General features: G+C 42.7%; 1 protein-coding gene and 1 non-coding gene across 2 annotated transcripts; both read right to left on the reverse strand.

Moving 5' to 3' along the window:
- Positions 1 to 6613: 6613 nt before the first annotated feature.
- On the reverse strand, positions 6614 to 9230 carry RPL37 (ribosomal protein L37). Its single transcript, XM_063180232.1, has 4 exons — positions 9164 to 9230; positions 8370 to 8505; positions 7951 to 8035; positions 6614 to 6725 (listed from the first exon to the last, which is right to left on the reverse strand). Exons 1-4 carry the CDS (start codon positions 9164 to 9166, stop codon positions 6656 to 6658), a joined length of 294 nt encoding a protein of 97 aa, XP_063036302.1. The 5' UTR covers positions 9167 to 9230; the 3' UTR covers positions 6614 to 6655.
- Positions 6826 to 6907, reverse strand: LOC134432638 (small nucleolar RNA SNORD72). The gene has a single exon (XR_010031379.1). It is a non-coding gene; the product is annotated as a small nucleolar RNA SNORD72 (small nucleolar RNA).
- Positions 9231 to 13155: the final 3925 nt, after the last annotated feature.

Consider the following 13155-nt stretch of genomic DNA (forward strand, 5'->3'; position numbering starts at 1 on the left):
AATCCAATTCAGACAGCCTTCAATATTACTTATGTTATAGTCATTAATTTAACAGTTGGAAACCAGAAATTCTGGTCTATGCAAAAATTGTATGTTTAATTAAATTGTATATTTAATTAAATTGTATATTTAATTAAATTAATGTTTAAATTGCATATTTAATTAACTAAATTCCTCTATGGTAATGGCATAAAAAATTTTGTAGGCAAGTAACCCTGAAGGGTGTTCCTACTCAAAGGAGAAATCTACCTACCCTCACTCTGGAAAGGGAAGGGATGTGTCAGAAGTGTGTCCATTAAACAGTGGGACTGAGCTCTAATAGTATATAAACCACACCTATAAAATGATTGTCAGTCAGAAGTTTCTAGGTCACCTGTGTCAGCTCATCAGCCTTTAGCTCAGCAGCTTTAATTCAGTTACCATGATTTGTGGGTTCCTTTCTCAGGAACTCAGCCACATCCTCATCAGTGCCAATTTCTGGCAGGAAATACTGTTTTTCACATCCTCAGGATGTTTAATTTTGAGCCGTTGAGTCAGGCTGCTCTCAGCATTCTTCAACACCAAAAGCAGTGTGACACCCCTCCTCCATCCACCTCTGATAACTTTTGCTAACAAGAGAAAGTTTGAGCAATTTTACCCGACTTCGAGCATCCTGCTATACTACAATAGTAACATTACACTAAACTACAACCCTAAAATTGTACAAGCTTTGAAGTGTAATTATAAAAATTATTTAGCCTGATGTTAGATCTTGGCCTCTAAAAATTTTGTACGTCACAACTAATTAAACATGCACACAAATCAGAATGTACAAACCAGGATACTTCATGATCAGAGACTTGGGGGAAAAAGGCTATCAAATTTCAGGGTGGGATTGGATAGCAATCTAACATCAGGAAAAAAAAATTCCCTTTCATGATGTGAAAAGCATTACTTTAACCTTTTGGAAACATTCGTTGTAGTATGAGGAGAAAATCATGTGTTGAATGTCACGCTGGGAAAAAAAGAATGGATTAAGCCGTATCTAGATGAAGAGGGAAAAAATATTTGGGATGTCTGCCGACATCTTGCAAGACACTTCTTAGTGTCTTGATACCAAATGATTGCAAGTTATTTTTCGCTTCAACTCAAGCTGCTGTCCTGATCATGACAACACAATGAGAATTCGAAAAGCTCTACAGATCTATACTACAAAATGATATCATTTCCTGAATTACTAAGTAATCTCTTAATCACTTAGATACCAGAACATTTTAGAAAATTAACATAAATGAGCTGTTAAAGTCAAGAGAGGAACTAAACTGTAGAAGTCATTCATTACTTTTATATTTACAGACAAAAGTATTACCAAAATATTTCGAGTATTACCAAAATATTTTGTCCATTTGTACTGTGACTTTTATGCTTATGTCACTACATTCAGTTTTACTCAAAGTTCTTTGTTACACCTTGAGCATTAACTTGCTTTTAAAGAAAGAATAAAAGCATAAAATCTACAATAGATAAAGTCTCCCAGGCTGAGTCAAATCAAGCATAATCTAGGCCAAGCCTTATAGTAAGATCACAATGGATTCATATTTTAATATTTGATACACTTATGTACAATACATAAGTACTGTACATAATTAAACCTACACATCTTACTTGAGCTTTACTCAGTGTGAAGGTAGTGATAAACACTTTATAACACTAATCAGCAGCACTGCTTCCTCTCTCGCCTTTTGCATATTAGACTCATATTATAAGACTGAGCTTTTTTGGCCAACAGCACAACTTTGAGTAATGTATTGTTAGGGTGTGGGGTGCAGATTGTCCTCTTAGAATAGCTGTAGGAACAAAATATACCAGAGGAATTCCTCCATGAGTCTTTGAGGCCAACTTGCTTTCTGATAACCTCTCCATTACACTATTTATCTTGAAAAGCCCGTGCACTACTTTAAAAACACTTTTTGTATTTGTTTATTCACACTGGGCATGCCTCTACTTTTAGGACAGAATTTTAAAACAAAAAATGAACTCAAAGCTGACTTAATAATTTCTGTCAGTTATCTCCATAATCTTATTTTGAGATGGAAAATTGCTGCTAAGTTCCCCTACTACAGTTTATTTCTTTTAAATGTAAATTTTTTCTATATTTTCAATAATTTATTCCCACTTGTGGGAAGACTCAGGATACTCTAGTGTAAATAGAGTGGAAACACCCCCAGCACTGTTACCCAGGGCATTACAAGTGCCACCAGTGTGGGACCCAGCACGTGTGCCCTTTGTGACACACAGGGAGCCAGTGCTTCTGTGGTTCAGGGACACAGCAAGGCTTTCTTGTCTGCCCAGACACTGCAATGCCATCAGGGCCCTGGACAGCTCAGGGCCAGCAAGGAGACCAGGAGTGGTAGATGATGTAACAATCAGACAGTACAAGAAAACAAAGGATTGAAGACAAAAGGGAAAACATTCTCAGCTTTACTAACAGTATGAAAGGGGGAATGCTAATGCAGGTTGTTTCTACTAGCTGACATTAAGACTTCCTTGGCATCATTGGTGCATTTTGCAAACAGGCACATGCTTCTTGCCCTTTTCTCTTTGACTTCTGACTCTACATTACCACTGAATGTACATTTCTTCCACAAGAACTCAGCACTATTTCCACTTTCCCTCTCCTCCCCCTAAAAGAGTGTGTTTTGCCCAGCTCTAGGCTTCTATCGCTTCTGCTGTTTCTAGCTTCTAAGTTGAAGACACTGCAGAAATCGCACAATCACAGAATGGTTTGAATTGGAAGGCATCTGTAAAGATCCTCTAATCCAACCTGCCCTGCAGTCAGCCAGAACATCTTCAACCAGACCAAGCTGCTCAGAGCCCAGTCCAATCTCTCCTGAAACACTCCCAGGGATTGGGAGTATTATAGCTTCTCTGGGCAGCCTGTTCGAATGTCTCAGCAGCCTCAAAGAAGAATTCTTCCTTTTACATAGCCTGAATATACTCTCCTTTAGTTTAAAACCATTACCCCTTGTCCTGTAACTGCCCTACTAATAGGTCTGTCCCCATCTTTCTTCCAGGTCTCCTGAAAGTTTTGAGTGGCTTCCTGGAGCCTTCTGTTCTCCAGGCTGGACAATCCCACCTCCCTGGGTTCATAGGAGACATGCTGCAGCCCCCTGCATCTTCTTTGTGGCCCTTCTCAGGGCATGGTCCAACAGAAACATGTCTTTCCTGTTCAGGAGACCCCAGAGCTGAATGCAGCACTCAGGGGTGAAGTCTCTCTATAGATGGAAGGAGAGAGGGGCAGAATCACTTTGCTTGACCTGCTGGCCACACTGCTCTGGATACAGTCCAGGATGTGGTTGGCTTCCTGGTTTCTGGGCTGCAAGTGCACATTGCTGTCTCATGTCCAGCTTTTCAAGCACTGTTACCCTCAATCCTTCTTCATAGAGCATCTCTCAATCCCTTCATCTCTCAGCTGGCATTTGCCTTGAGTGCAGGACCTTACATTTCACCTTGCCGAGCATCTTTAAATTCACATGGGTCAGCTTGATCTTGTCCGTGTCCTGCATGGTATCCTGTCCCTTGGACATGTCACAGCTGGGACCACTCAGATAGTGCAAATTCTGAGGGTGCACTCAATCCTACTATGTCACTGATGCCATGTTCACTGTGGGGGAAGTTACACTTTGACCTTCTCTTATGGCTCACATGCCTACAGAAGCCCTTCCTCTTCCTCTTCCATCCCTTGCCAGGTTTGCTTTAGCCACACCTTGCCTTCCCAGCCCTATCTTGTCACAACTGAGCTATGTCCCCATGCTCTTTCCAGGATACCTCCTCCTGCTTCCCTTTTCATTTCCTTCTTGCCCTTCTGTTTGGCAAGCAGGTCTTGACTCAGCCATGCTGTTGGCTTTCCTTTCCTGGTTTCTTACAGATGGAGATTCAGAGCTCCTGCTCCCTGTGGAATGCACACTTCAAGATCTGCCAGCTCTGTTCCATTCCCACACTGAGGGCAGCAGGTTCCATGGACTAGCTTCTAGAACCTAAGAATTGCTGAACTCTCCTGCAGGGAGATGCTCATGCAGCCTGCTGTTGTGCCAGGGAGCTCTAAGGACCTCACTTAGGACCACTCCTTTCAGGGGTGCAAGATGACTGACTTTAGTCCTCAGGCAGTTTCCATATTGGCCGCCATCCAAGGTGGTAATTACTGGAAATTTTCCGAAGTCTGTAACCATAGTGTTGTTCCTCTCAGGCTATGTTTCAGGCAAGTAACATTCCTAGGCTATCAGGGGATGATTTACTGTCTCTTGTCACCTTCCTTGGTTAGGCAACAAAGACCCTGCTATGGCCAGTATTTCTGGTAAGTTCAAGGGCAGTTTTGGTGGGGGAGGGGGTGGAGGAGGGGTTTGAAGACATAATACATCACCACACAAGGATTTTTAACCAAAGGCAAACCATCTTTCACCACTGTAGTCACTTGAACACCTCTCCGCCTTTAAGAAACCTTCATCCAATACACTTTTAAAAAGCGAGACTTGTACACTGAACAATAGGAAATGTAATTTCTGATGTAATTTGGACTACACCACCTATCAGTCTGAAGGATGCAAAAATCATACTTTACAGACTGGGTATGACAATATTACTGTATACATAAAGTATACATTAAGGATTATGCAGAGGTTCAATAGGTAACACTCAAGTTAAAATGCTTAATGAGATTTCAATAAAAGATTATACACTCAGCAACCAGCAAAGCAGCCTTTCAGTATTTAACAACACACTACAAAGAACAGAAAGGCATCAAAATCTACTTCCTGTACAATGCAAATATAACCAACACAAGTACACAATCCTTTCTGAACAGGACAAAAAAACCCACAAAAAACTGATTTCCTGCCCTTCACCAAGAATTTTAAAACAATTAAAAACAGCTGTCAAAATTCTTGTCCATAAAATTCATTCTTGATGAAAGTAAAATTCTTTCTGAAATAAAGAGTTTCAGTTACTCCAAGTCATTGGAAGTTTCAATCACTGCTACCATGGTATATTGCTTCTTATACTAATGCTCATTTTCCAGGAGCACAATTCATGAGAAGCTAATAGGTAACAGCAAGCAGCTAAGCACTTGCCCTTACAGTGCTTTATCATGTCTGCAGGTCTAACAGGTTGTTCAGAGCACAACCCCACGCTACAGAAAGATCACCTAAGACCTGTCAAGCAAAGGCTTTCACTCCCACCCATAGTTGGAATACCTGCCATACCACCAATCCAACATCACTGAAAAGAGCCTTTCCTTAGAATCCTGCTGACCTGCTTTTATAACGGGTCTTGAGTTTATTCTCAGAGAATGAGGACAATTATGATTACTTCCTCCCTACATGTGTTTCCCTAACATCACCAAAAACATTTCAGGGGCACTCCTTAGCCCTGGGAATACATGGCCAGTACTGTGCACTGTGTATTTTAAGATCATCACTACCACTTAACATTCCAACTTCCTCAAATGGACCAGTTGAATCTAGAGCAAGTAGAGTCTATTTGTTACATGCTACAGAAGAGCAGAAAATTAGTTCTGGTTTAGGAACAGCCCAAGTTGATAAGCTGGATTAGCCAAAATTTCTAACTCCATTTTAAAACATAGGAAAATGCAGTCAGGCACTCCAACTTCACCTGGCTGAAACTTTCTGTGATTTTGAAGGTGATATATTAACTGCTGATCATACAGAGACAAAGCAATATTCTGCTTCTGGAAGTTCATGACAAAACTAAGAGCAGTGAGAACAGCCTCAAAAGCTTAAAGCATCTCAAGCTTTTCAGTTTCTAGTATTGTCTCTGCGAGGCAATCTGAAAGTCCTGTAAACCCTCACAGTAACTACTGCAATTCCCCTAACTGGCATAGCAGCACCTTACAATCTCTTTCTCAGTGCAAGTTTGAATGCCAGTAACACACAATGCAGGGTACAAATTCATTTATCTATAATCTTTATGTAAATCAAAGTGACTCACTGTCTGCTATTACTATTTACAAAACACCATTAACTCAGATCTGTGTATCAAGCTTTCCACACCAACCCCATCAAGCCATTCAGGCAATTTTGTCCTACCAACAGCAGATCTCCAACCCCCTGTATCTGCAGTACACAAGCTCCAAGCTTGGGAGTTTCTTTTTGCCCAAGAAGCAGCGATGCACACAGTAAGTAATACCTCTGCAGGCTTTCAAGTGCCACAGAGCAGTGAAAAAAGAACAGCACTGAAAATCCCTCTTTCACTAACGCCTCCAACACAGCACATAACTACAGTTACACAGTAACTACTATTATAGTTACTATCTTCAAAACAAAATTCTGGCTCTCCGTGCTACAGCATACTGAGATCAGAAGAACACAGGGCAAATCCACAGTACCAATATTCCACCTCTCTAGCTGCAGACCTCCTTTGAGTAATACATACAAGCTTTTATTTCAGTTCAGTGAAGAGATTATGGTCCTTTTCAAGACAAAGATACTACCTAATGAAGACTCAATTAAAGGATTGTTTTAAATTAATCAGTTCAGAATTTGTGTTAAAAGTAATTATGTATTTTCATGAATACTATATTTCAGTGAGTATGTAAAAGTATGTAAAAAAAGGTGACAGATTTTCTGGTTAAGACCATTTATTTTAACAAATAGATGAGTCTTTAAGATGAACTGGAGGCTGCAACAGCTGCTCTCTTGGGCTTCGGTGTGGTTCCCTCACGGAATCCATTCCTGCAAATAGAAATATGGTTACTACTTTTTAAGAAGTTGATTCCTGCTCCAGGTTATTTTCTGACACTCATGTTTTAGATTAAGCTCACTAGCTTTTTACAATTTATCTCAGTAATGCACTGAAATCACAATAGAGTTCACCTGTTCAGACATTTAAAAAAAAACCACATTATTAAAAATTGTCTTGAATAAGCTGTATGGTTTTCATTCTTGTCTGCTGAAGTAATTTGATCTCTTGAAACTCAGATTTCATTACCTGAGTGAACCCTGCAAATATAGCTCACCTACTGAAACCACATCTTAGTACACACTCATAATGTGGCTAAAAAGGTCGTGTTTCTGAAGTCTATTTCTTACAAAAATCCTCTATGCCTCCAACCACACTCTTCAGCCCTGAGCTTGATTTTGGATGACATTTCTACCTGAGCAACACTCAGGTGGAAAGCAAGCTACAGCTGCACACTGGATGGTGTTTTATGGCTGCAACTGGAAAAGAATGAGCCAACCAAAACAAATTGATCCCTCAACCACACCCACAATTGAGACTTAAAAATCTCTTACCTTTTGCTAATAAAACCAATATACATTGTGATGACATCACACCTGAATTACATGATACCGTTCATATAGCATTCTTGTGCCATGGACCAGAAGCTACAGAATTCCATGGGATTCATAGAAAATGGGAATCATATAACACCCCCAATACCTCCCCCAAGTGCAACTCAACTCAACTTGCAACTCAAGATCTGATGTAATAACTAATTAATGCTGACTGAACTCTAAATAAAGAGAGGGATGAGATGTTATTCCTGTCCTGAACTTATTTCTGAGTGAGCAAATGGGGACTGGAGTGCATTTTGAGACTTATCTCAATAAACCTTTAGTATAACCATCTATTTAAATGAATCACAAATAAAAAAAATACCACACAAATAATTTTTAAAAGTGAGCTTCTTACTACAATAACATATATGTGCTGTACTACCTTCATTCAGTATAAACACTGGAACTTTTTGCACACCTTTTGTCTTACCAGAAAGGGTTTTTTATCCTCAAGGGAGGATAAAATGCAGACATTTTTTCATGACACATTTAGGAAGATTGTACTCCATTAAGTGGTACTAAAACAAAATTAAAATGTAACTTTGAGTGGTGAATTTTGTCATTAAATAGTGTCTATGCAGGATTTCACAGCATGCTAGTTGGCAATAAAGTGTTATACCTGAACCGACGGTAGACCTTTTTCAGGTGCCTCATGCGACCAGTACCAGTGGTGTTGCGTCTTTTGGCCTTTGCACTCCAGTTATCTAAAATATGTAAGTCACTGTTATTTGTCTGCACCAAGTAATTTTGGTTGCATCTTACATTTGTATGGTACAATTATTCAAGCTGACAAAAAAAAAAAAAAAAACCCCAAAAAAACAAAACTATAATTTAAATCATTTTCTATGGAGTAATACTGCAGATTAGCTGGCATATAGTTAAATCATCATTAACTTTAACAAAGCTCCAAAATGCAAAATGACAAAACTTCAAAACGACACTGCAAAAAGTTTTCCTCCTTGACTGGAAAACAAGTCAAACTACTGAAGAAGAAACACGATTTTTTAAACTAGAGCCAGTTAAAAGTTTGTTACTTACACTTTCTCTTACGCTTAGCAGGGTAACCACATTTCCCACAGGTCGATTTTTGCAGATGGTACGCCTTGGACCCACATCGACGACACAGGGTGTGTGTCTTATTTCGTCGCTTACCAAACGACGAGGTACCCTTCGTCTAAAAAGCATTTCAAGACATGGAAATATCACTAACACGTCCGAGTCACAAAAGTAAAAGAACAAGCCTTAAAAAACCGAGCGCAAACCGAGTCATATAAACACGTCGGAGGGACATTCAACTCTAAGCCACAACTCAGTTTGAACTACGAGCAGCCTCCATTTTCAGGACCCGCTGCCGCCATTCCTTATGCGCCCCCGCCCCTGTGCTGAGATAAAACGGAGCCACAACGCGCTTACATGGGCTCCCCCCTCCTCACACCCTAAAGGAGCAAGCTGCTCTCTCCCGACGAAAAGTGACTCTATTTACACGTAGCAGCCGCACACTCACCCTTGGGGAGCGAAACCCCTCCTGCTACTTTACCGCCCGGCTGCTCGGCCACGGCGGCAGCAGGTACGGAGCCGGAGTCGCCGGAGCGTTCGCGGCCCCACACCGCACCACGGCCCCCCTGCCCTGCCCTGCCCTGCCCTGCCCGGCCCGGCCCGGCAGCCGTGCCCGCCGCCAGCCCCCGGCCCCAGCCCCGCCGCCCGGCCCGGCCGCGGCACAGCGCGGGGCCTTTCCTCGCGGCCTGGCCTGCCCCCGCGGCGCCCCCGGCCCGGCGCGGCGGCGGATGGCGGCGGATGGCGGCCGATGTCCCGAGAGCGAGCACAGCACTCACCATCTTCGCCGGCCGCCAGCACCAAAGAGGCCGCGCCCCGCCCCGCTTCCGCCACGGCCCCGCGACCGCTTCCGGGGGCGGCCGCTTGGGCGGGCCCGGCCCGGGCCTGGTGTGCGGAGCGGCTGGCGGGTAGAGACCGGGCCCGGTGTGCGGGGCGCCTGGGCAGCTCAGACCGGGCCTGCTCTGCGGGGTGGCGGGCGAGCACGGACCGAGACCGGTGTGAAGGGCGCCTGGCGAGCACGGACTCGGCCCGCTGTGAGGGGCGCCTGGCGGGCCCGGGCCGGATCCGGTGTAGGGGGCGCTTGGCGGGCGCAGAGCCCGGCCGGGCACCGCCGGCACTGCGGGCACGGAGCGGGGCACCCCGGGCGTGCAGCTCTGCAGCAGTGGTCGCGGTGCCAGGCGAGTGGCTGAGCGCCAAGTCCTGACCCTGCTCACAGCCGCAGTCGGAGTTACTTTTACAGAATCACAGACTCACCGATTTTGGAGATCTACAAGGCCGTACAGTCCACTGGTCCGCCCAGCACTATCCCTGTAACCCTAAGCCCGTAAACTACATCACCCAATGCCAAACACAGATGCCTATTGAACACCTCCAGGGACAGCGATTCCACCACCTTCCGGGTAACCAATTTCTGGCAACCCGAGCAGTGACAAAATTTTTAACGTGAATCTCCCATCTCTCAGTTTCACACCATTTTTTGTTCTCTGTGTAAGCACAGTAGAAGAGACCAGCCTTCACCTCACTACACCTTCCTTTCAGTAGTTGTAGAGAGCAATAAGGTCTAATGGGTGAGTTTTTATGAGTAAAATTCAGGCACAGGGTACTCCTGCCTGTAATACACGACTTTCAAAGTAAGCTGCCTTGAAGAACGGGGGGCCATCCTGCACTCTGTTTGTCCATGCCCTCCCCCAGACCCCTCCATGGAGCTACACAGTCTGCCTGAGATCAAGTGTTGCAATGGACATCGTGGGCACGGAAAAGGGACATGGTCACCGCACCTAGGCCGAGTCCAAGAAATATTTGGACATTGGCACCAGGACAATGCTCTAGACACATTGTGTGAGGTTGTCTTGTGCAGGGCCAAGAATTGGTTGATAATTCCTGTGGGTCCCTTCCAACTCAATAGGTTCTGTTATTCTCTGAAAATCTGCTATTTAAATTCTCACGTGCCTGCCTACTATGCTTCTAAAGTAGACTTACAGTCTATACACAATTTTATCTTGAGAGAGTTCATTTCAGGGGAAATTGGAGAAATTTGTGTGTACCTTATTACCAGATCATTACCTTGTCATTCCAAACAGAGCCAGAAATTGATGCTATAGCCAGTTTATTTTTCTTTGATGGTAGAATTATGTAACTTGTCTTACAGTACTTGATGAAAGAATGTCTTTTTCTGGGAGGCTAGATGTCAGTCCTTGTTTGCTGACTAAAAATGCAGCTTTTCCCAATCACAGCTTATGATGGGCCCATCATAAGCCAACAAACTGTGAGCCACCCTCCCACTATGAATGAGTTGAACCCCTGTGACATGGAGCTCATTGATCAGAAAAAGGCGTAGTCCCACAACACAGTCCCCAAATTAGTAAAGCTGTGTCTGATCTGCTGCATTTTCACTCCTGGACAAATCATGTTGATATGGTTGTCTAAATAGTGATTTGTCCTCATTTCTTTTGGAGTCTAGCCCCTTGTTAATTCTTTTGGTGCTAATTTATGTAGTGGGAGGCCTTTGACCTCTGGTAACGTTGAGGGATGGGGGAAAAAGCCATTTTGACTTCAGCAGCATGGCTTCCAGACCCAAAAACGTGTGGCTCAGGCTATTCACTCAGTTCTCTCATTTTTGGGTGGCAATTTCTCTTTCTGAAATAACAGAAGTCCTTGCCTGTATTAATTTTACCTCACATGAAATCCAGACATTTACTCCATCCATGGTCCTGCAGTATTTAAAAAGGAAGATTGGTTCCAAATGGTAAAACATCCCATATTAAATTAGGTGTCTGAAGTAGGGTGAAGAAACGATCCTTGGGAGGAACCCTTCTTCCATGAATTCTAAGAGAGAACTAGGCAGGCCCATTAGGCTGGGCACATAGGTAGCTGAATTTAGGTAAAATTAACTTTACCCTGATTTGACTCAATTAAGATATTTTATAGCAATTCTGTCCTCCTTACCAAAAATCAGAATAGAAATCACTGTGTTCTATGGATGAAATACCATTCAGGAAAAAACAAAACAAAACAAAACAAAACAAACCACTTAAATAGTATGAATACATTGTACAGGCTTAACTGAAGACATATTTCTCCCAGCAGCCTTGCTGTATGCCTTTTATCTAGTGTGTCCTTTGCTCTTTCTTTCTCACTAAATCCCAGAAATCTGGAAGATGGCATGGACATTGGACAGGTGCCATGGCAACAGCCTCTAAAGAAGGTCTTTTGGTTTGGCTGCCTGCAAGAATGTGCAGGAATTATTCCTGTCCTTTGTGGGATAAAAATAATCTTCTTCATTTACATGTCTTCAAACCTATTCAGAAAGAAAGACTGTTGGTATTGTCATGCATTTCTCTTTAGTATTCAGGAATACTTTTAGGGTAGGGAATGGGCAGAGCTGTGGCTGACCCAGTACTGCTCCAGAAAGTCTTAAGGTCTTAGCCTGTGTGAAGTTCACAGAGTTCATTGCCCATTGCTCAGAACCCACAGGCTCATGCACTGGCAGCTGCTGAATGGCACCAGTCTAAATTCAGCACTGACTAATTCATGCTGTTTCTTTGTTGCATGGGAAGTAATCAAAAATTTAGAAGGTGACATGTCTGGATTTCAGAACTGTCTTTTTGATGTAGGAAATGGGAGTCTGTCGCTGCAGCTGATATCCTGTCACAGCTTCCGTACAGCAATTTTGGTCCAGACAGGTCTGTTGATGGAAAAAATCCTTTGTTGTGCCAGCAAACAGTGATCCTATTAATCTTCTAGGCTAGGGTTTATTGAATACCATATTCTGGACCATGTTCCACAACTTGGCTGATCTGGTTGGAGTTAAAACACTGAAGTAAAAAAATAGATATGCTTTTAGAAATAAGCCTTAGAGTTAAGTCTAGTTCAAGGACAGGGAGACCAGAACCAGGACTGGCTAGGTATTATAGAGGAAGGGGGTGTGTGAGCCACAGGTAACCTCAGTGGCATTTGTTTTGCTCAGGTTTGATGTCATGCTACTACATCACACCATCACTGGGGTGCAGTACAGCCACACACACCCTGTGATGTGACACAAAACAGAGGAGTTGAACTGGTTTTACTGAACTTGAACTGCTGAAAGGACTAGTGTGTAACAAATGAGCAACTTATGTCCAAGCAAGTTCTGTCTAATGTCATCATGTGGTATCACTCGTTTGTGCACGTGTAGCACCCTTTGTTCAAGCAGGGACAAGTTAAAGAGATGGGAAGAGTGACAATGCAACTTTCAAATATAGATGTTTGAAGCTAGTCAGCACTAAATATTATCTTCAATTATCTTCTGTGGTGCAGACAAACTGAAGTCTTTTTCTTAGTGTGGTCTCATAGATCAAAGGCATGCCTTTTGGTATCCTCCTGAATATCAAACACTTTAATATAGGTAACAGCATCTCAGGAATGCCACAGGAAAACTGAGGAATTCAAGGGAAACATTTTCATGAGGGTTGGTTTGGTTGCCTTTGTGTCTGGTTATCATTCTAATTTGCAGAGGTAAATGTCTTGGTTGGAATTAGTGGAGAAGACACGAAATATTTGTTTCCTAGCAGGCAGAAGCAGCATAACTTCATCTGTATAATATCCAGATTCTTCAGTTTGAAAACTTTTGTATGTGAGTTTGAACCAGAAACATTGGTCACCACAAGATGACAGTAGAGTTCAAGTTAAACCTTTCTACAAAAAACTCTCAAACAGTAACAGTATATTAGGTTAATAAATTGAAATATTAATGAATATTATCTGTACAGTTCTTACATCTTTAGGACAATAA

Source organism: Melospiza melodia, chromosome Z (assembly GCF_035770615.1).
Source record: "Melospiza melodia melodia isolate bMelMel2 chromosome Z, bMelMel2.pri, whole genome shotgun sequence".
NCBI classification, from domain to species: Eukaryota; Metazoa; Chordata; class Aves; order Passeriformes; family Passerellidae; genus Melospiza; species Melospiza melodia.